This window comes from Petromyzon marinus, chromosome 1 (assembly GCF_048934315.1).
Source record: "Petromyzon marinus isolate PM22_M1 ecotype Great Lakes invasive population chromosome 1, UKy_Petmar_22M1.pri1.0, whole genome shotgun sequence".
In the NCBI taxonomy this organism is placed as follows: Eukaryota; Metazoa; Chordata; class Hyperoartia; order Petromyzontiformes; family Petromyzontidae; genus Petromyzon; species Petromyzon marinus.
The window spans coordinates 17,109,564-17,133,469 of record NC_133667.1 but is presented as its reverse complement, the minus strand read 5'-3'; the positions used below and the strand labels follow the sequence as shown (position 1 = coordinate 17,133,469).

Sequence of the window (23,906 nt, the reverse complement as noted above, 5' to 3'; positions counted from 1 at the left end):
ACCTGCATGCACACGCGGGTGGCCGGGTTCGTAGCGCAGTGCGCTAACCACTACGCCGTTGCTCCCCTCCCTCTCCCCCGTCAAAGACTGCAGTTCCCCCAGGTGAATGTTGTTGTTGACTAAACCTTGGTGAGAATCGCTAAGAGATTTACAGGGGAGAGAGGGGGGAGTCTTATTTGTAAGGGGGGGAGGGGGGCTCGGCAAAGTTAAACAAATTCGGACACAAAAGGAACGGTCACGTGAGATGATTCTTTCAAACCGCTTCTTGTTGTTGTTGTGTTCAGTTTGTTGTCCTTAACCCCCCCACCCCCCCTGGCATATCCGATTAGCACGGTTGGCTACGTGCGGTGGCACAGATCGTGAACAATTCGTGCGGTGCGACAGATCGTGAACAATTCGTGCGGTGACAGATCGTGAACAATTCGTGCGGTGACACAGATCGTGAACAATTCGTGCGGTGACACAGATCGTGAACAATTCGTGCGGTGACACAGATCGTGAACAATTCGTGCGGTGACACAGATCGTGAACAATTCGTGCGGTGACACAGATCGTGAACAATTCGTACGGTGACACAGATCGTGAACAATTCGTACGGTGGCACACAGCACCCGGCGGCACACCACAGCGATCCCTCGAGTCGATCCCCAGCCAACAGCCCAACATCAATCGATTTTGTCGTGAGAGGGGACCCAGGAGACCCAGGGGAAATGAGAACCCCTATCCCCTGGGCCTCCCCTAGGTCGACTCAGCCTCAAGTGAGTACCTGGTGCGATGTGCGTGTAAACATCGCCGCTAAGGGAGACAAAGGCGTCCGGGCGTGACCGCTGACCACCCCGTCGTGCACTGCTCCTGGCCTTCAGGGGTGCTGCTACTCGCTGACAGCACTTGCCCCAACTGGCTACACGGGGGGGGGTTGGGTCTTTTTTGAGATTGGTGGGCGTGAGACGAGGCGAATGCACCACCTCCAAACACCTCCAAACACCCCCCCTCCCTCCCCCTGCGAGTTCAGGGATGTCGTCTTGAGCGGGCGAAGTTTGAAGCTTCGACGAAGTTCTCGCGAGTGGCTGCTGCTGCTGCTAGTGCTGCTGCTGTTGTTGTGAGCGGTCGGATTGACGATCTCCTCCCGGTACAAGTGAGTTGTCTCACGCGCTCACACACACACACGCGCACAGACGCGGCACGTACCTTTCGCACGATAGGATTTGTCATTTTGAAAGTAAAAAAAAATCGACGATGCGTCTCATGGACCCGGTGGGCTGTGTGTTGTGCGCGTGTGAGGAGCGTGAAACGAGCGGTGCTGGACACCCTCCACCCCCTCGTGTGACACAGCACCGGCCTCCGCAGGTGCTCGCTAACAGCACTTGCCCCGGCAGTCTGTTAGAGGCTACACGGGGGATCTTTGTCTCCTTCATAGGCGCTGCTGCTGCTACTCGCTGCTAACAGCACTTGCCCCAACAGTCTGTTAGAGGCTACACGGGGGATCTTTGTCTTTGTCTCCTTCATAGGCGCTGCTGCTACTCGCTAACAGCACTTGCCCCAGCAGTCTGTTCGAGGCTACACGGGGGATCTTTGGACTCTGCATGTTGTGTGGGGAGCGGTGGCGCAGCGGTTAGCGCGCCGCGCTGCGAGCCCGGCAAAATGCCAGTGGCGATTATCTGAATCGGTCCTCGGGCCTCCCTCCCCTAGGTCGACTCGGCCTCAAATGAGTACCTGGTGCGGTGTGTCGTAAACGTCGCCACTGGGGGAGACAAAGGCGGCCGGGCGTGGTGCTGGCCACCCACCCCCTCGTGTACCGCAGTGCCGGCCTTCATAGGTTGCTACTCGCTAACAGCACTTGCCCCTACAGTCTGTTGAGGGCTATACGGGGGATCTTTGTGCGCGCGTGTGTGTGTGTGAGAGAAGATTTGTAGAGCTTTATTTGTACAACTTTATTTGTAGAACTTTATCAACACGTAATGTTGTGCCTCGCGTCTTCCTCTCCGGAGCGTCTTACAATTGCGGTGCGATCATCCCCGGTCGACACTCTCTCTCTCCCTGTGTCTCTCTCCCTGTGGTGAGATGTTAACTACCTCGCCTGGTGTACAGGAGATCGTGGGTTCACCTCTGACCCTGACGCCTGCTGCTGCTGCATATTTGGAGTTTGCGTGTCTCTCTCTCCCTGTGGTGAGATGTTAACTACCTCGCCTGGTGTACAGGAGATCGTGGGTTCACCTCTGACCCTGACGCCTGCTGCTGCTGTATATTTGGAGTTTGCGTGTCTCTCTCCCTGTGGTGAGATGTTAACTACCTCGCCTGGTATACAGGAGGTCGTGGGTTCACTCCTGACCCTGACGCCTGCCGCTGTATATTTGGAGTTTGTGTGTCTCTCTCTCTCCCTGTGGTGAGATGTTAACTACCTCGCCTGGTATACAGGAGGTCGTGGGTGTCTCTCTCCCCGTGGTCGCGTGCATTTTGTTCCGAGTCCTCGGGGTGTTTCACCTCCACATTTAGGATCGTAGCGCACGTGCACAACTTCTATCGCACCGCACGCAGCCAACCGCGCTACTCGGAGGTGTGGGGGGAAGGACAGCAAGCACTAAACACGGGCATCCGTTCTCAAGAAATAAACTTCTCAATGTAGACTTAAAGAGCGTATGGCAACAGTGGCGTCTCGAGTGGTTTTGCCGTTGCTATAATGTCCCACCTGATGACGACAAGCCACTACGTTGAGCTATCATTTGCGATAAGCCAGGTCGCTTCTGACAAAGGGCTTTGACTGCACAGCGCGGTGGGGTCTTACCCTGGTAAATATATAATAAAATAGTCGAGAGTTTACTGGGTTATGATAACTCATTGTACGTGGCCAACCGATTAGCACGGTCGGCTACGTACGGTGCGAAAGAAGTTCAACATACGTACATTGAGAATACACGGGATGGTTTTTCAAGAGGAAATCTGAGTTTGGTTGGGGGGGGGGGGAGCTGGGAGGGGGGTCTGCCCCCCCACCTAAACCCCGACCCCCACTTATCTAATTCAGTGAAAGCTCATGGTCCACCCTGATGACGATTTCACGATTGGACAATGAAGACCCTCTCCACAATAGTGGTGGTGGTGGTGGTGTACAGGTGGTGCGGACTGTGGTCATGCAGAACAGACCGTCGTTAACAACAACAATCACAACAATAACATCGACATTGCCACTCCACCGCTGACACCACAACTCCACCGCCGACACCACCACTCCACCACTCCACCACTCCACCGCTGACACCACAACTCCACCGCTGACACCAGCACTCCACCGCTCCACCGCTGACACCGCCACTCCACCGCTGACACCACCACTCCACCGCTCCACCGCTGACACCACAACTCCACCGCTGACACCACCACTCCACCGCTCCACCGCTGAACCACAACTCCACCGCTGCCACCACAACTCCACCGCCGACACCACCACTCCACCACTCCACCGCTGACACCACAACTCCACCGCTGACACCACCACTCCACCGCTGACACCGCCACTCCACCGCTGACACCACCACTCCACCGCTCCACCGCCGACACCACAACTCCACCGCCGACACCACAACTCCACTGCTCCACCGCTGTCACCGCCACGCCGCCGCTGCCCCTGACGTGGCTGCCTTCCGACGTGGCCGCTACCGGCCACGTGGATTTGGGATTGTGGATTCGTCGCTTCGCGTGCGTTCGCAAGAAGAGACGATGACGAAGCGACACTTTGGTAGCAATACGGTGGCGGTGGTGGGGGCTGTGTGGTGCTGCGTCTCCTCTCCGCTGGTGGCACGCAGGCGAGCGGTTGTTTGGTGGTGATCCGAGGGGTGACGATGGCGAGGCCCGCCAAGGAGAAGTATTCCCTCGTGGGGAACGAGGAGGAGGATGAGGTTGGAGGAGGAGGTGGAGGAGGAGGTGGTGGTGGAGGTGGCTCCGATTGCCAGGTGGCGCTTCAAGGGGGCGAGGCGTGCGCCGGCGAGCCGCCTGGCCCGGGGGAGAAATGCAGGTGAGGGGGGGGTGGGGGGGTGAGGGGGGATGGGGGGGGTGAGGGGGGGTGGGGGGGTGGAGGGGGGGTGGGGGGTGATGGGGGTGGGGGGGTGAGGGGGGGTGAGGGGGGGTGGGGGGACGTGGGGGTGGGGGTCGGGGGAGGAGTGTTTGTTGTGGTGGGGGGTGTTTGGGGGATGGGGGGGGATGCGGGGGATGGGGGGTACTGGGGGGTGGGGGGGTATTGGGGGGTGGGGGCTATTGGGGGGTGGGGGGTATTGGGGGGTGGGGCACTGCAGTGACGGCGCTGGGAATTCGAAAAATTGAGCAACTCAGCAAAATCGCGTACCTGTGTGTGTACCTGCGTGTGTGTACCTGTGTGTGTGTACGTGTGTGTGTGTGTACCTGTGTGTACCTGTGTGTACCTGTGTGTGTGTACCTGTGTGTACCTGCGTGTGTGTACCTGTGTGTGTGTACGTGTGTGTGTGTGTACCTGTGTGTACCTGTGTGTGTGTACCTGTGTGTGTTAGTGTGTGTGTACGTGTGCGTACCTGTGTGAGTACCTGTGTGTGTGTACTTATGTGTGTGTACCTGTGCGTGTACCTGTGTGTGTAAGTGTGTGTGTGTAAGTGTAGCGGGAGCGGTGGTGTAGCGGTTAGCGCGCTGCGCTATGAACCTGGCGACCCGGGTTTGATTCCCGCTCACGGCCAACACCAGTGACGATTATCTGAACCGGTCCCGGGCCTCCCCTAGGTCGACTCAGCTTGAAATGAGTACCTGGTGTGGTGTGTAAACATTGCCACTAGGGAGACAAAGGTGGTCGGGCGTGGTGCTGGCCACCCACCCCCTCATGTACCGTTCCGGCCTTCATAGGTGTTCGCTAACAGCACTTGCCCCAACAGTCTGTTAAGGCTATATGGGGGATCTTTTATCTTTGTGTGCAAGTGTGTGTACCTGTGTGTGTGCACCTGTGTGTGTGTGTGCCTGTGTGTGTACCTGTGTGTGTGCGTTTGTGCACAGACAGCCTTATATGACATCATAACAACAATCTGGACCACTGGACGGGTTCCGCAGGATTGGAAGGATGCCCTGGTGGTCCCCCTCTTTAAAAAGGGGGACCGCACAGACTGTAACAACTACAGGGGCATCTCACTCCTCAGTGTGCCGGGAAAGGTCCTGGCAAGGATTATTCAACATCGCCTTGCCAGGCACGCTGAGGAGAGGCTTGCGGAGCCCCAATGCGGTTTCAGGAAAGGGCGGTCCTGCACAGATGCCATTTTTTCTGTCCGTCTGCTACAGCAGAGGTGTAGGGAATTCCAACAAGACCTACATCTCTGCTTTATTGACCTGGTCAAGGCCTATGATACCATCAGTAGGCCTGGGCTCTGAACCGGTCCCGGGCCTCCCCTAGGTCGACTCAGCTTGAAATGAGTACCTGGTGTGGTGTGTAAACATTGCCACTAGGGAGACAAAGGTGGTCGGGCGTGGTGCTGGCCACCCACCCCCTCATGTACCGTTCCGGCCTTCATAGGTGTTCGCTAACAGCACTTGCCCCAACAGTCTGTTAAGGCTATATGGGGGATCTTTTATCTTTGTGTGCAAGTGTGTGTACCTGTGTGTGTGCACCTGTGTGTGTGTGTGCCTGTGTGTGTACCTGTGTGTGTGCGTTTGTGCACAGACAGCCTTATATGACATCATAACAACAATCTGGACCACTGGACGGGTTCCGCAGGATTGGAAGGATGCCCTGGTGGTCCCCCTCTTTAAAAAGGGGGACCGCACAGACTGTAACAACTACAGGGGCATCTCACTCCTCAGTGTGCCGGGAAAGGTCCTGGCAAGGATTATTCAACATCGCCTTGCCAGGCACGCTGAGGAGAGGCTTGCGGAGCCCCAATGCGGTTTCAGGAAAGGGCGGTCCTGCACAGATGCCATTTTTTCTGTCCGTCTGCTACAGCAGAGGTGTAGGGAATTCCAACAAGACCTACATCTCTGCTTTATTGACCTGGTCAAGGCCTATGATACCATCAGTAGGCCTGGGCTCTGAACCGGTCCCGGGCCTCCCCTAGGTCGACTCAGCTTGAAATGAGTACCTGGTGTGGTGTGTAAACATTGCCACTAGGGAGACAAAGGTGGTCGGGCGTGGTGCTGGCCACCCACCCCCTCATGTACCGTTCCGGCCTTCATAGGTGTTCGCTAACAGCACTTGCCCCAACAGTCTGTTAAGGCTATATGGGGGATCTTTTATCTTTGTGTGCAAGTGTGTGTACCTGTGTGTGTGCACCTGTGTGTGTGTGTGCCTGTGTGTGTACCTGTGTGTGTGCGTTTGTGCACAGACAGCCTTATATGACATCATAACAACAATCTGGACCACTGGACGGGTTCCGCAGGATTGGAAGGATGCCCTGGTGGTCCCCCTCTTTAAAAAGGGGGACCGCACAGACTGTAACAACTACAGGGGCATCTCACTCCTCAGTGTGCCGGGAAAGGTCCTGGCAAGGATTATTCAACATCGCCTTGCCAGGCACGCTGAGGAGAGGCTTGCGGAGCCCCAATGCGGTTTCAGGAAAGGGCGGTCCTGCACAGATGCCATTTTTTCTGTCCGTCTGCTACAGCAGAGGTGTAGGGAATTCCAACAAGACCTACATCTCTGCTTTATTGACCTGGTCAAGGCCTATGATACCATCAGTAGGCCTGGGCTCTGGGTTGTTCTTCGTGCTTTGGAGTCCCTGACCCTCTGCTCATGATCATTAAGGACCTTCATGATGGTGAGCGGGCCCGGGTAAAACTACGTGGCCGGGAGTCAGAGCCATTCCCTGTATACCTTGGGGTGCGACAGGGATGTCCTTTGGCTCCCACATTATTTAACATCTATTTTGACCACGTAGTTCGTGAAGCCTTCAATAGCTGTACCGGGGGAATCTCCATTTGGTACAGATATAATGGGAGGTTGATCGATGCCCGGGTGCGGTCAAGGGATGGCTCCCTATTGCTCAACCACGTTATGTATGCCGATGATTTGGTAATAGCTGCTCATTCAGAGGAGGAGTTGGAGACGCTGCTGCTGAGACTGGAGCGTGCCACTAAGAGATGGGGCCTTACCATCAGCCCCACCAAAACGAAGCACCTGCCTGGGTATTTTGTACCATCGGACACTCCACCCCCACAACTCCCAATCGGTGATGGGGCAGTTGTGGAGAGAGTGGAGAGTTTCCCATACCTGGGCAGTGTGCTTATGACTGGCTCCAGTTTAACAGCAGAGGTCTCACTCCGAATCAGTCGAACGGCAATATCTTTTAATCGGTTGTGTAACGCTGTGTGGAAGCTACCTGGTCTGTCGCTCCACACTAAGCTTTAGGTCTTCTCGGCCACGGTCATTCCCTCCCTTCTATACGCTTGCGAAACGTGGACCCCCTTAATGGAGCATCTTCGCCGGTTGGAAACATTTAGGCTGGCCTGCCTACGATCCATCCTGGGTTTAACCAGGCTGGATTGTGTGAGAAGCTCACGAATCCTTGAAATATCTGGGCAAGGTCCTATCGGTGAGCTCCTCCGGCAGGCAAGGCTGCGTTGGCTGGGTCATGTAGCCCGCATGCCCAGCCACCGCATGCCGAAACAGCTTTTCTTCGGCCGGATCGAGGGGGCTAAACGGGCGCGGCACGGGCTAGAGAAGAGATGGAGTGATGTGGTACAGGAGGACGTGGAGCTGAGTGGACTTGCCGATGACTGGTACCAGCGGTGTCAAGATCAGCCTCTGTGGAGGAGGCTCGTGAAGGACGCTATTGGGCAGTTGGAGGCAGTCGCCTTCCAACAACAACGGAGGGCAGAGGAGCGACGCTCACAACAAGGAGCGGAGCGCCGGGTGGCTAAAGCACAGCAGGTTGGCACAGTAGGGGGCACAGGTGGTGCATCAGCTAGTCATCTCAGTCAGTCGACCCGTGGCACCTGGGTCTGCCCCGTGACCTCCTGCCAGCAGGCGTTCGACACTTCAAGTTGCCTCAAGGTGCACATGGCCTGGCACAAGCGTCGTGGTGACGTCACCGCCAATTAGTGGTGAATGGCGGTTGTTGTTGTTGTTGTGTGCCTGTGTGTGTACCTGTGTGTGTAGGTGTGTGTGCACCTGTGTGTGTGACTGTGGGTGTGTGCGGTGGTGCAGTGGTTAGCGCTACGCTGCTCTACGAACCTGGCGACCAGGGTTCGTTTCCCGCTCACGGCCAACACCCAGTGACGATTACATGAACCGATTATGGGCCTCCCCTAGGTCGACTCAGCCTCAAATGAGTACCTGGTGCGCTGTGTAGTAAACATCGCCACTGGGGAGACAAAGGCGGTCGGACGTGGTGCTGGCCACCCGCCCCCACGTGTGCCGAGTCGGCCTTCATAGGTGCTGCTGCTACTCGCTAAAAGCACTTGCCCCAACAGTCTGTTAGAGGCTACACGGGGGATCTTTGTCTTGTTCTTTGTCCGTGCGCGTGCGCGCTTGGTGCAGCGAGGACACGGACACACTTCGTCTGGGGAAATGTCGTGAAAATTACAGAGAGACTCATAGAGACCCACAGAGACACACAGAGTCTCATAGAGACCCATTGAGACTCATAGAGACCCATAGAGACTCATAGAGACCCATAGAGACTCATAGAGACCGACAGAGACACACAGAGACCCATAGAGACTCATAGAGACCCATAGAGACTCATAGAGACACATAGAGACCCATAGAGACCCATAGAGGCTCATAGAGACTCATAGAGACCCATAGAGATCCATAGAGACCCATAGAGACCCATAGAGATCCATAGAGACACATAGAGACCCATAGAGACCCATAGAGACTCATAGAGACTCATAGAGACCCATAGAGATCCATAGAGACCCATAGAGACTCATAGAGACCCATAGAGACACACAGAGACACACAGAGACCCATAGAGATCAATAGAGACACATAGAGACCCATAGAGACCCATAGAGACTCATAGAGACTCATAGAGACCCATAGAGATCCATAGAGACCCATAGAGACCCACAGAGACTCATAGAGACCCATAGAGACCCATACAGACACAGAGACTCATAGGGACCCATAGAGACCCATAGAGACCCATAGAGACCCATAGAGACTCATAGAGACCCATAGAGACCCATAGAGACCCATAGAGACTCATAGAGACACATAGAGACCCATAGAGACCCATAGATACTCATAGAGACTCATAGAGACACATAGAGACCCATAGAGACCCATAGAGACTCATAGAGACTCATAGAGACCCATAGAGATCCATAGAGACCCATAGAGACCCATAGAGATACATAGAGACACATAGAGACCCATAGAGACCCATAGAGACTCATAGAGACTCATAGAGACCCATAGAGATCCATAGAGACCCATAGAGACCCATAGAGACTCATAGAGACCCATAGAGACACACAGAGACACACAGAGACCCATAGAGATCAATAGAGACACATAGAGACCCATAGAGACGCATAGAGACTCATAGAGACCCATAGAGATCCATAGAGACCCATAGAGACTCATAGAGACCCATAGAGACCCATACAGACACAGAGACCCATAGAGACCCATAGAGACCCATAGAGACTCATAGAGACACATAGAGACCCATAGAGACCCATAGAGACTCATAGAGACACATAGAGACCCATAGAGACCCATAGAGACTCATAGAGACCCATAGAGACTCATAGAGACTCATAGAGACCCATAGAGATCCATAGAGACCCATAGAGACCCATAGAGACTCATAGAGACCCATAGAGACACACAGAGACACACAGAGACCCATAGAGATCAATAGAGACCCATAGAGACCCATAGATACCCATAGAGACTCATAGAGACCCATAGAGATCCATAGAGACCCATAGAGACCCACAGAGACTCATAGAGACCCATAGAGACCCATACAGACACAGAGACTCATAGGGAACCATAGAGACCCATAGAGACTCATAGGGACCCATAGAGACCCATAGAGACTCATAGAGACCCACAGAGACCCACAGAGACCCATAGAGACTCATAGAGACTCATTGTGACCCATAGAGACCCATAGAGACCCATAGAGACCCATACAGACACACAGAGACTCATAGAGACCCACAGAGACCCATAGAGACCCATAGATACCCATAGAGATCCATAGAGACGCATAGAGACCCATAGAGACTCATAGAGACCCATAGAGACTCATAGAGACCCATAGATACCCATAGAGACCCATAGAGACCCATAGAGATCCATAGAGACCCATAGAGACCCATAGAGACCCATAGAGACCCATAGAGACTCATAGAGACACATAGCGACTCATAGAGACCCATAGAGACACACAGAGACACATAGAGACTCATATATACACATAGAGACCCATAGAGACCCATAGAGACCCATAGAGACTCATAGAGATCCATAGAGACCCATAGAGACCCATAGAGACCCACAGAGACCCATAGAGACTCATAGAGACCCATACAGACCCACAGAGACCCATAGAGACCCATACAGACACACAGAGACTCATAGAGACACACAGAGACTCACAGAGACCCATAGAGACCCATAGAGACCCATACAGACCCACGGAGACCCATACAGACCCACAGAGATCCATAGAGACACATAGAGACACATAGAGACCCATAGAGACCCATAGAGACACATAGAGACCCATAGAGACTCATAGAGACCCATAGAGACCCATAGAGACACACAGAGACCCATAGAGACACACAGAGACCCATAGAGACTCATAGAGTTCCATAGAGACCCATAGAGACCCATACAGACACACAGAGACTCATAGAGACCCATAGAGACCCACAGAGACCCATAGAGACCCATACAGACACACAGAGACTCATAGAGACACACAGAGACCCATAGAGACCCATAGAGACTCATAGCGACCCATAGAGACACACAGAGACCCATAGAGACTCATAGCGACACACAGAGACTCACAGAGACCCATAGAGACCCATAGAGACCCATAGAGATCCATAGAGACCCATAGAGACCCACAGAGACTCATAGAGACCCATAGCGACCCATACAGACACACAGAGTCTCACAGAGACCCATAGAGACCCATAGAGACTCATAGCGACTCATAGAGACTCATAGATACCCATAGAGACTCATAGAGACTCATAGAGCCTCATAGCGACACATAGAGACTCATAGAGACCCATAGAGACCCATAGAGATCCATAGAGACCCATAGAGACCCACAGAGACCCATAGAGACCCACAGAGACCCATAGAGACTCATAGAGACCCATACAGACCCACAGAGACCCATAGAGACCCATACAGACACACAGAGACTCATAGAGACCCACAGAGACCCACAGAGACCCATAGAGACTCATAGAGACCCATACAGACCCACGGAGACCCATACAGACCCACAGAGACCCATAGAGACCCATAGAGACCCATAGAGACTCATAGAGACACATAGAGACCCATAGAGACCCATAGAGACTCATAGAGACCCATAGAGACCCATAGAGACTCATAGAGACCCATAGAGATCCATAGAGACCCATAGAGACCCATAGAGATCCATAGAGACACATAGAGACCCATAGAGACCCATAGAGACTCATAGAGACTCATAGAGACCCATAGAGACTCACAGAGACCCATAGAGACCCATAGAGACCCATAGAGACTCCTGGAGACACACAGAGTCTCACAGAGACCCATAGAGACCCATAGAGACACATAGAGACACATAGAGACCCATAGAGACACATAGAGACACATAGAGACTCATAGAGACCCACAGAGACCCATAGAGACCCATAGAGACCCATAGAGACCCATAGAGACCCATAGCGACCCATAGAGACTCATAGAGACCCATAGAGACCCGTCTCGTCTTCTCCTCCTCCCCTGTGCAGGCCCCACGCCTGCCGGGGCTGCGTCCCCGGCTGGGCCTGCGTGGCCCTGCAGCTGTCGGCGGTCCTCGCCCTGGGGGCCGCCCTCGTCGCCTCGCACCTCGTTCTGCGCGGCGAGATCTGGCGACTCCACGAGGCGCAGAGCGTCGCGCACTACGAGCGAGGTTGGTGGCGGTGATAACCACGTGGGCGGTTGCTCGCCGGCCACGCGTCGTGACGTCGCCGGCCGCGCGTCGTGACGTCACTGGCCACGCGCTTGGCTCGGCGGGTGGCTGTGGTGGCGGTGGTGGCAGTGGTGGTGGTGGTGGCAGTGGTGGTGGCTGTGGTGGCGGTGGTGGCAGTGGTGGTGGCTGTGGTGGCGGTGGTGGCTGTGGTGGCTGTGGTGGTGGTGGTGGCTGTGGTGGCGGTGGTGGCTGTGGTGGCGGTGGTGGCTGTGGTGGCGGTGGTGGCGGTGGTGGCTGTGTTGGCGGTGGCGGCTGTGGTGGCTGTGGTGGCGGTGGTGGTGGTGGCTGTGGTGGCTGTGGTGGCTGTGGTTACGGTGGTGGCGGTGGTGGTGGTGGCTGTGGTGGCTGTGGTGGCTGTGGTTATGGTGGTGGCGGTGGCTGTGGTGGCTGTGGTGGCTGTGGTGGCGGTGGTGGTGGTGGCTGTGGTGGCTGTGGTGGCGGTGGTGGTGGCTGTGGTGGCTGTGGTGGCGCTGCCGTGATCTCCGAGTCACCTCTCCAATCGCCGTCGCTCGTTCCGCCTCTCTGCCCCTGCCTCGTCACTCCGCCCCTGCGCTCCGTCAGTGCTGCCGCTTTTTTTGAACTTTGTAGAGCGCCCTGAAGGCAGGGCGCTCCACAAATGTGACGTTTATAAATAGCGCGAAAAAATTCTGGCAAGAGCGGCCACACAGCCCCAGGCCATCGGTCTCGAAGCGTGGACTGTGTTTGTGACGTCACCGGCTATGTGTCGTGACGTCACCGGCCACGCGTCGTGACGTCGCAGGCCACGCGTCGTGACGTCACAGTCCACGCGTCGTGACGTCACAGGTCACGCGTCGTGACGTCACTGGCCACGCGTCGTGACGTCACCGGCCACGCGTCGTGACGTCACAGTCCATGCATCGTGACGTCACATGCCACACGTCGTGACGTCACTGGCCACGCGTCGTGACGTCACCGCTTTCGATCGCTTGGCACGGCAGGTGGTGGTGGTAGCGGTGGTGGCGGTGGTGGCGGTGGTGGCGGTGGTGGCTGTGGGTGGCTGTGGTGGGGGCCGTGGCCGCCGGTGCCTCGTGAAGGCCGCAGCTGCTGGGCAGTTGGAGGCAGTCGCCCCTCCAATGCGAACGGAGGGCGGAGGAGCGACGCAGCTCCCACAACAACGAGCGGAGCGCCGGGCGGATAAAATGCAGCAAGTTGGCACAGCAGGAGGGGACAGCCGGTGGTCGCGTCTGCCGGTCATCTCAGTCAGCCGACTCACGTGGCACCTGCTGGTTCTGTCCCGTGACCTCCTCCTGTCAGCAGCGAGCCTTCGACACTTCAGGCGATAGCCTCAACGTGCACCTAGCCTGGCACAGGCGCCGTGGTGACGTCACCGGCCACTGAGTGGGCGAACGTTTGGTATTGGCATTGGTTTTGGCGGTGGTGGCGCTGATCGTGATGTGAGCGGTTGCACCTCTTGGTTCATCATTCGTCTATTAACTCGTTCGTTTACTCGTTCGTGTGTGTGTCTGTGTGTGTCTGTGTCTGTGTGTGTCTGTCTGTGTGTGTCTGTGTGTGTGTGTCTGTCTGTGTGTGTGTCTGTGTGTGTGTGTCTGTGTGTGTGTGTCTGTGTGTGTGTCTGTGTGTGTGTCTGTGTGTGTCTGTGTTTGTGTCTGTGTGTGTGTCTGTGTGTGTCTGTGTGTGTGTCTGTGTGTGTCTGTGTGTGTGTCTGTGTGTGCGTGCGTGCGTGTGTCTGTGCATGTGTCTGTGTGTGTCTGTGTGTGTGTCTGTGGGAGCGGTAGTGTAGCGGTTAGCGCTACGCTGAGTTATGAACCCGGCGACCCGGGTTCGATTCCCGCTCACGGCCAACACCGGTGACGATTATCTGAACCGGTCCTGAGCCTCCCCTACGTCGACTCAGCCTCAAAAGAGTACCTGGTGCGGTGTGTAGTAAACATCGCCACTGTGGGAGACAAAGGCGGTCGTGCGCTGCTGTTGCTCGCCAACAGCACTTGCCCCAGCCGTCTGCTAAGGCTACATGGGTGAGCTTTGTCTTTGGCCGTGTGTGTTGTGTGCCTCTTAACAGTGTTGATCAGTGATGGGGGCATGCTGTACGATCCAGATGAGACGCCACCACCGCCACCACCACCGCCACCGCCGCCACCGCCCAGCGTGCTCAGTGCCCAGGTACGTGCGGCCGTCACCAGCCACCATCTATCCACTGCTGGATGGGGCGCCGCCCTGATTAGCCCGCAAGCGCCGCGGTGCGATTCAAGTGTTTGCCCGTGACCCGGAATGCAACCTGGTCTCAGTCACGTCAGTCGGTCACTCAGTCAGTTAGGCACTCAGTCAGTCAGTTGGTCAGTCACGCAGTCAGTCACTCAGTCGGTCACTCAGTCAGTCAGCCACTCAGTCGCTCAGTCGGTCAGTCACTCACTCAGTCAGTCACTCAGTCAGTCGGTCAGTCACTCAGTCAGTCAGCCACTCAGTTACTCAGTCGGCCAGTCACTCACTCAGATAGTCAGTCAGCCACTCAGCCACTCAGTCAGTCAGCCACTCAGTTACTCAGTCGGTCAGTCACTCAGTCAGTCACTCAGTCAGTCGGTCAGTCACTCAGTCAGTTAGCTACTCAGTTACTCAGTCGGCCAGTCACTCGGTCAGCCACTCAGTCAGTCACTCAGTCAGTCAGTCACTCAGTCAGGCACCCGCTGGTGCGTGTGTGGGGTGTGGGGTGTGTGTGTGGGGTGTGTGTGTGGGGGGGGTGTGTGTATGTGGTGTCTGTGTGTGGTGTATGTTTGTGTGGGGGGTGTATGTGTGCGGTGTGTGTGTGTGTGGAGTGTGCGTAGGTTGTGTGTCCTGGGGCGGTTTAACAAAATAAATAAACCCATAAGTTCATTTGCCGTTCTTGTACAACCGGATAAGCGGGCGAGGGGGGTGAGCGTGAGAGTGAATGGTGGATGAAGTGAGTGAGCGAGCGGGTGATGGATGAAGTGAGTGAGCGAGTGGTGGATGAAGTGAGTGAGTGAGCGAGTGATGGATGAAGTGAGTGAGCGAGTGGTGGATGAAGTGAGTGAGCGAACGAGTGATGGATGAAGTGAGTGAGCGAGCGAGTGATGGATGAAGTGAGTGAGTGAGTGGTGGATGAAGTGAGTGAGCGAGTGAGTGGTGGATGAAGTGAGTGAGCGAGTGATGGATGAAGCGAGTGAGCGTGCGAGTGATGGATGAAGTGAGTGAGCGAGTGATGGATGAAGTGAGTGAGCGAACGAGTGATGGATGAAGTGAGTGAGCGAGCGAGTGATGGATGAAGTGAGTGAGCGAGTGAGTGGTGGATGAAGTGAGTGAGCGAGCGAGTGGTGGATGAAATGAGTGAGCGAGTGATAGATGAAGTGAGTGAGCGAGCGAGTGAGTGGTGGATGAAGTGAGTGAGCGAGTGAGTGGTGGATGAAGTGAGTGAGCGAGCGAGTGATGGATGAAGTGAGTGAGCGAGCGAGTGATGGATGAAGTGAGTGAGCGAGTGATGGATGAAGTGAGTGAGCGAACGAGTGATGGATGAAGTGAGTGAGCGAGCGAGTGATGGATGAAGTGAGTGAGCGAGTGAGTGGTGGATGAAGTGAGTGAGCGAGCGAGTGGTGGATGAAGTGAGTGAGCGAGTGATAGATGAAGTGAGTGAGCGAGCGAGTGATGGATGAAGTGAGTGAGCGAGTGGTGGATGAAGTGAGTGAGCGAACGAGTGGTGGATGAAGTGAGTGAACGAGCGAGCGAGTGGTGGATGAAGTGAGTGAGCGAGTGAGTGAGTGGTGGATGAAGTGAATGAGTGAGCGAGTGAGTGATGGATGAAGTGAGTGAGCGAGCGAGTGATGGATGAAGTGAGTGAGTGAGCGAGTGGTGGATGAAGTGAGTGAGTGAGCGAGCGAGTGGTGGATGAAGTGAGTGAGTGAGCGAGTGATGAAGTGAGTGAGCGAGCGAGTGGTGGATGAAGTGAGTGAGTGAGCGAGCGAGTGGTGGATGAAGTGAGTGAGCGAGCGGGTTGGCGCGAGATCTTTAACGTGCGGACCTTACGGTCGATAACAAAGCTGAACGTCTTGAGACACCTCCAGTCAGTCCGTGCGCGTGCCAGCGTCTGTAGGGGAGCGGTGGTGCAGCGGTTAGCGCTACGTTGCACTACGAACCCAGCGACCCGAGTTCGATTCCCGCTCACGGCACCAACACCCAGTGACGAGTATCTGAACCGGTCCTGGGCCGCCTCCCCTAGGTCGACTGAGCTTCAAATGAGTACCCGTCGCGGTGTGTAGTAAACATCGCTAGCACTGGGGAGACAAAGGCGGCCGGGCGTGGGGCTGGCCACCCACCCTCTCGTGTGCCACAGCGCCGGCCTTCATAGGTGCTACTCGCTAACAGCCACTTGCCCCCTACAGTCTCACAGGCTACACGGGGAATCTTTGTCTTTGTCTTTGCCCGCGTGCGTGCAGTTGGCCAAGCTGAGCGAGGTGGTGGCGCGACTGGAGGAGAACTCCCAGCATGCCCTGCTGCTCGCCTACCTCCCGGACGTCGTAGCAGAACTCCAGGAGGTCAGCGGCCCCCCCCCCCCTCAGCCCCTAGCACCCCCTTACTCCCCACCCCCCATAACCCCCCCTACCCCCACTCCCCCTAACCCCCCCTAACCCCCCTTACTCCCCACCCCCCCTAACCCCCCTACCTCCCCACCCCCCCTAACCCCCACCCCCCTAGCCCCTCTTACTCCCCCTAACCCCCCCTAACCCCCCCTACCCCCACCCCCTAACCCCCCCACCCCCCCTAGCCCCTCTTACTCCCCCTAACCCCCCCTAACCCCCCATACCCCCACCCCCCCTAACCCCCCCTACCCCCACCCCCAGTTCGTCGTAGCTCCCCAACGCCCCGGTGCAGTTGAACTACCTTGATGGCGTGACGTGGCGTGACGCGCCGTGACGGTGGCATGACGGTGGCATGACGGTGGCGTGATGCGCCGTGACGTGGCGTGACGTGGCGTGACGTGGCGTGCAGGAGGTGCGATCCCTCACTCCGGGCATCGACGAGATCCGCGTCAACCACGAGGCCCTGCAGCAGCAGCTGGTCAACCTCCAGCAGCAGCTCAGCGACCACCTCCAGCAGGCGAGCCCCTCCCCCCCCCCCCCCCCTCGTCTTCCTCTCGGATGACCGACTCACACGCCAGCAGGCCCACTGGCCCACTCACACGCCAGCAGGCCCACTGGCCCACTCACACACCAGCAGGCCCACTGGCCCACTCACAAGCCAGCAGGCCCACTGGCCGATTCACAAGCCAGCAGGCCCACTGGCCGACTCACACGCCAGCAGGCCCACTGGCCGACTCACAAGCCAGCAGGCCCACTGGCCAACTCACATGCCAGCAGGCCCACTGGCCGACTCACACGCCAGCAGGCCCACTGGCCGACTCACAAGCCAGCAGGCCCACTGGCCGAGTGACCGCCCCCACCCGTGCCACCCTCCGACTACGCCGCTCCTGATGAGCTCACGGCGATAATCACGGCCTCCTCCTCGTGTCCACCCCCACCCCCTCGTCCTCGTGTCCATCCCCCCCCACCCCCTCCTCCTCGTGCCCCCCCCCCTCTCGTCTCCCCTCTACCCCCTCCCCGCTCCTGGCAGGCTGCCGAGCATGAGGAGGCCGTGGGGGAGACGTTGGGGCAACTCGGCACGCGCATCAACGCCATCGCTGCTCCCAAGCCATACGTGGCCTCCTCAGCGGCCTCCTCAGCGGACTTCCCATCGGACTCCCCCGCGGAGTCCCCCGCGGACTCCACCGGAGACTCCTCCCTGGACTTCTCCGTGGACTCCCCATCGGACTCCCCCGCGGAGTCCCCCGCGGAGTCCCCCGCGGACTCCACTGGAGACTCCTCCCTGGACTTCTCCGTGGACTCCCCATCGGACTCCCCCGCGGAGTCCCCCGTGGAGTCCCCCGCGGACTCCACCGGAGACTCCACCGGAGACTCCTCCCTGGACTTCTCCGTGGACTCCCCATCGGACTCCCCATCGGACTCCCCATCGGACTCCCCCGTGGACTCCGCCGTGGACTCCCCCGTGGACTCCCCCGTGGACTCCGCCGTGGACTCCCCCGTAGACTCCCCCGTGGACTCCGCCGGAGTCTCCCCCGCGGGGGACTCCGCTGAGCCTGGAACCTCGGCGAGCCCCGGAGCGGACTCGGGGTCAACCACCGCCACCGTCACCACCGCTCCATCCGAGGTGAAATGACCGCTCCACCCTAACAGGAGCAGCAGCAAACGCTAAACCACGTCGAAAATTTGTAATTAATAAGCTTGTGCCAGAGGCCTCGGGGGGACAGGCATCTATGACGTCTCCTGGCCAAACCCCAATTGGCGGAGCCAGGAGACTGAATCTTTACCCTCGGGGCTCCTCCAGAAACAACAAAAAATCACTACATGTGGCCACATGGAATGTTCGAACGCTCACTGCGGAGGAGAGGCTGCCACTCCTCTATCGGGAGTTGGACCGGTACCGCCTGGATCTCTGTGGTATTCAGGAGGTCCGGTGGACCGGCTCTGGCTCCTGCTACCATGAGGGGTCGAAAGTCCTCTTCTCGGGGCAGGAGACTGCCAAACAACCGGGAGTGGCTCTTCTTCTGAACAAAAGAATGAAGGGGGCGTGGGAGCGTAGCGGTGAAGTGTGGGAAGCTGTAAGGTCCAGGCTACTTTGGGCTTGCCTTCCCATCAACCAGAGGCGAGGAGTGGTGGTCGTGGTTACTTATGTCCCCACTGAAGACGAATATCCCTGGAGGGATGAAGGAAAGGCCAATGAGACAGATGCCTTCTATGACCTCCTGTCACAGGTGCTAGCTAAAGTGGCCCCTCGGGATAGAGTCATCTTGTTGGGTGACTTCAATGCCCGAGTTGGTCATGATGCTGGCACCTGGTCTGGAGTTATTGGAAGGCATGGGCCAGATCAGCTCAATAACAAAGGCAGGAGGCTGCTAGATTTTTGTGCAGCCCATGGGCTTGTAATTACCAACACGCTGTTCTGTCATCGGCGCATCCACACAACATCATGGATGCATGCCGGGTCCAAGCAAGAACATCTGCTGGACTACATAGTGATGGAACAGCGGATGCGGGCCCATGTCCTTGGCACCAGGACCTATCGTGGAGCTGATCTGCCCACTGACCATAGACTTGTCATCTGTAAGATGTGCCTGCCAATCTTCTACTCCAGTGGTGGTTGCACACCCAGGACCCAAATCAAACCCTTAGTGACATGGTCTCACCTAGCTGATGAAAGTTGCAAGCGAGAATTTAATCATTGCTTGTGGCTGGGGTTAGCATCGTCCCCCACTCCTGATGTCGAGGGGAAATGGGCGAGGTTTAGGACTGTGGCTCATGCAGCTGCAATGGCTGCTTTGGGTACACGGTCCAGACCTCCCCAGAGACTCTGGCTGATAGAGGAGGTGTTCAAGCTGGCTGAGAAAAAGTGACAGGCCCACTCTCATCGTCTACAGCATCCCACGTCGGAGAATGAGGAGGCTTACCGCAGCCTTCGCTCGGAGGTTCGGAGAGCCGTGAGGTGCTGCAAGGATGGCTGGTTGTCACGGGTTGCTGAGGAGATGGAGTCGGCCTCAATGGCCTGCGATCACAAATCACTCTTTAATTAAATAAAAAAGTAACCTGCAGCACCACACCTATTACCATCATTAGGGGGAAGAGCGCTCATCCATTCTCTGACCCCCAGGAACAGGTTTGCAGATTTGCTGAGCATTTATGTGAGATCCTGGGGGAGGGAACATCCCTCAGCCTGGATAACAACGTGGGACATAGTGGGGATGACCCTCCCGAGGCTGCGGTGCCTCAAATATTGGAAGTCACCCCCTTGTGAGGGGCTGGCTGAGGTGCCATCTGTTGAGGAAGTACTGAAGGCAATGCAGAGTCTGAGACCATGAAAGGCACCGGGCAGAGATGATCTCCCAAGAGAAATACTGAGGGAGGGTGGCGTTTGTGCAAAGACTGCCCTACATGACATCATAACAACAGTCTGGACCACTGGACGAGTTCCGCAGGATTGTAAGGATGCCTTGGTGGTCCCCCTCTTTAAGAAAGGGGACCGCACAGACTGTAACAACTACAGGGGCATCTCACTCCTCAGTGTGCCGGGAAAGGTCTTGGCAAGGATTATTCAACATCACCTTGCTAGGCACGCTGAGGGGAGGCTTGTGGAGCCTCAATGCGGTTTCAGGATAGGGCGATCCTGCACAGATACCATATTTTCTATCCGTCTGCTACAGCAGAGGTGTAGGGAATCCCAACAAGACCTACATCTCTGCTTTATTTACCTGTTCAAGGCCTATGATACCATCAGTAGGCCTGGGCTCTGGGTTGTTCTTCGTGCTTTCGGAGTCCCTGACCCTCTGCTCACGATCATTAAGGACCTTCGTGATGGTGAGCGGGCCCGGGTAAAACTACGTGGCTGGGAATCGGAGCCATTCCCTGTACACCTGTGTGTATCTACCTGTGTATGTGTGTACCTGTGTGTGTGTAAGTGGGGTAGCGGTGTTGCGGTTAGCGCTGCGCTAAGAACCTGGCGACCCAGGTTCGATTCCCGCTCACGGTCACTAACACTCAGTGACGATTATCTGAATAGGTTCTGGGCCGCCTCCCCTAGGTCGACTCGGCCTCAAATGAGTACCTGGTGCAGTGTGTAGTAAACGTCGCCACTGGAGAGACAAAGGCGGCCGGGCTTGGTGCTGACCACCCACCCCCTCGTATGCCGTGCCGGCCTTCATAGGCACTGCTCGATAACAGCACTTGCCCCTACAGCCTGTTAAGACTACACGGGGGATCCTTGCCTTTGTGTGGGCAAGTTCACGTGGCCTCAAAAGTGCACCGAGCCTGGCACGAGCGCCGCGGTGACGTCCCTGCACACTCACTGGCGAAGGGCGGCCGTTGTCGTTGTTGTTGCTGCTGCGGGGCAAGTTCTCAGCAGCACTTGCCCCGAAAGTCTGTTGAGGCTATACCGGGTGGGGGGGGGGGGAGAAGCTTTGGCTTTGTATGACGCAAGAAACCGGTTCGCCGGTTCGAGGAGGAGCGAGAGACGGAGGCGCCAGCGGTGAGACCCTTCGCGAAGTGACGAGAAAAAAATACCGCGTTAAAGTTGGGCGATTACCCCCCCCCATCCCTCTCCACCCTCCCCCCAACCCCCCCATCCCCCCTCCCCCAAACCCCCCCCAACCCTCCCCACCCTCCCCCCAACCCCCCCATCCCCCCAACCCCCCCATCCCTCCCCACCCTCCCCCCAAGAGTCTCCCACTTGTTTGCCGTCGTTGTGAACGCGAGCCCGGAATCTTCTCGAGGTGTTCTCCAGAGGCTGGAGGCAGCCAGCACGTTTCCCGCGGTGTTTCTTGCTGCTGCTGCTGCAACATTCTCACAAAGTGTTCACATTTCTTTCGAAGCACCCTGTATTATGGAGAGCGGCGGCGCAGCGGTTAGCGCGCTGCGAAAACCTGGCGGGACCCTCCTGGAAACGGGTCCCGAGACTCGGTGAGGCTATCCGGGATAAACGACTCTCAAACTATCACGCACCGAAACGTCGCGATTTATTTTATTTTTCATTCCTACGTGACTTTACCGAAAGAACCAAAGGGTAGGTGGATTCCTGCAGTCACGAAAGCCTCAAATCAACTATCACGCTATTTTATTGTGCCAGGTAAAGGCCCCATTGAGCTGCCACGTAGCTCCTTTGTCAGGAGCGAGCTGGCCATCACTAATAACAGCTGAACAAAGTGGCTGATGTTATCATCATCATCATCATCGTCGTCGTCATCGCGTGGAAATGTATAGCAGCAGCCGAAGAACTCTGAACGCGTTCTGTCGATTCGAAATGTGGAGGGAGAAAAACCTAAGGACTCCGGAGAAAAATCCACGCAGTGACCACCACGGGGGAGAAAGAGAGAGAGAAGAAGATTCCAAATATACAGCAGCAGCAGCAGGCGTCGTCAGGGGTCGGGATCGAGCTCACGACCTCCTGTGTACCAGGCGAGGTAGTCAACATCTCCTAGCCACTGTAATGATGATGAGAGAGACACGCAGACTCCAAATATACAGCAGCAGCAGGCGTCGTCAGGGGTCGGGATCTAGCCCACGACCTCCTGTACACCAAGCGAGGTAGTCAACATCTCCTAGCCACCGTGGCTAGATAATAACAAGAACAATAAACACGAAAATAATATCGCAGAGTAATGGCGAGCGCGAGACTCCGCGTTCGACATTCCGCTTGACTCGAGGCGTTTTTACAAAACCCGGCGTGGATCGATGACTCCCCCCCTCTCCCTCCCACTCCCCCTTCCTACAGGGCCTTGCATCATCGTCGTCATCGTCGTCGTCGTCGGAAGAGGATGAAGAAGATCGACCAGGGGATTTGACGTCCTGGGAGTCAGAGGCGGGTCGCAAACAGGGAGTGCTCGCCAAGGTGCGGCTGGGGATGGGCTTCGGCTCCTCCTCCTCGGAGGAGGAGGAGGAGGGGGAGAGTCAGGTGGAGGAGGTGTTTGAGACTGAGCAAGAGGTAAAGGATGCCGAGAAGAAGGAGGTGGAGGAGGAAGAAGAGGAGGAAGAAGAGGAGGAGGAGGGGAGGCCACACGAGGTAATCGAAGTGAAACTGGGCGACGCTCCCGGGATGAGCGTGGACGCGGCGGAAGGCGGCGACGACAACGACGAGGAGGAGGAGGAGGACGACGAGGAGGAGGATGAGGAGGACCGCGCGGACATGCAAGCCGTGCTGCAGAGAATCCTGGGCAAGCAGTGGATGGAGGCTCACCCCGCCGGGGCGCAGCGCCAGGGAGGGGCAGGCGGCGGCGGGGACGTCGGACTCCCCGGGCCCGGCCAGGACGCGCCACCGACAACGGCGACCGTCGCCGCGACGACGACGGTCGGAACGACGCGCCGGACGACCGTGGCCGACGAGGAGGACGATGTGGTGGCGGGCGACGAGGAGCAGGAGGAGGAGGAGGAGGAGGAGCCGCCGAGCTGCGCCGAGGTCCTGCTGGGAGCCCAGCGGGCCCTGCGGCGGGGCCTGCTGGCGCCCGGCGCGTTCGTGCCGAGCTGCGACGGCTCGGGGCGCTACGGCGCGACGCAGTGCTCGCGCGGGCGTGCCGAGTGCTGGTGCGTGGACGAGCACGGCCGCGAGCTCTCGGAGACACGGAGCGACGGACCCGCGAGCGGCTGTGACAGCTGAGTGGCGACACCGTCCCCCGCCGTGTGTTGTGTTGTTGTTGTTGTTGTGGTGGTGCGTATGGTGGGGCGGTGTCGGGTGTTGTGTGTCGCTGCGTGTTGTTGTGTGCAAAACAACCCCCTACCTCCTCGTGGTGCCGGACGGGCAACGCTGTCGTGGGCAGTGCTGTGGGGGAGGGCCAATTCCGATTTGCCGTTTCCCTCATGGTGTTTGTAACCACCACAGCGGCCAAATGGGGGCTCTGGACGGGTACGAGGGGTTGGTAACCCCTCCACCTTCAATTAATTACCACTAAACCACGACCACAAAATTTAATAAATAAGCTTGTGCCGGAGGCCATGGGGGGGACAGGCGTCTATGACATCTCCTGGCCAAACCCCTTTTGGCAGAGCCAGGAGACTGAATCCTTACCCTCGGGGCTCCTCCAGAAACAATAAAAAACCATTACGTGTGGCCACGTGAAATGATCGAACGCTCACTGCGGAGGAGAGGCTGCCACTCCTCTGTCGGGAGCTGGACTGGTACCGCCTGGATCTCTGTGGTATTCAGGAGGTCCAGTGGATCGGCTCTGGCTCCTGCTACCAT

General features: G+C 57.0%; 1 protein-coding gene across 1 annotated transcript in view; it reads left to right on the top strand.

Moving 5' to 3' along the window:
* The first annotated feature begins 1,150 nt into the window (after positions 1-1,150).
* The window catches only part of LOC116943339 (uncharacterized), a 32,027-nt gene continuing 9,271 nt past the window's right edge, over positions 1,151-23,906 (top strand). The window contains exons 1-8 of the mRNA XM_032956158.2: positions 1,151-1,347; positions 3,798-4,006; positions 11,923-12,083; positions 14,185-14,285; positions 16,568-16,666; positions 17,121-17,228; positions 17,742-18,335; positions 22,446-23,319. Coding sequence (XP_032812049.2) covers positions 1,237-1,347; positions 3,798-4,006; positions 11,923-12,083; positions 14,185-14,285; positions 16,568-16,666; positions 17,121-17,228; positions 17,742-18,335; positions 22,446-23,319 — 2,257 coding nt within the window. The 5' untranslated portion in view covers positions 1,151-1,236. The remainder of the gene's footprint in view (positions 1,348-3,797; positions 4,007-11,922; positions 12,084-14,184; positions 14,286-16,567; positions 16,667-17,120; positions 17,229-17,741; positions 18,336-22,445; positions 23,320-23,906) is intronic.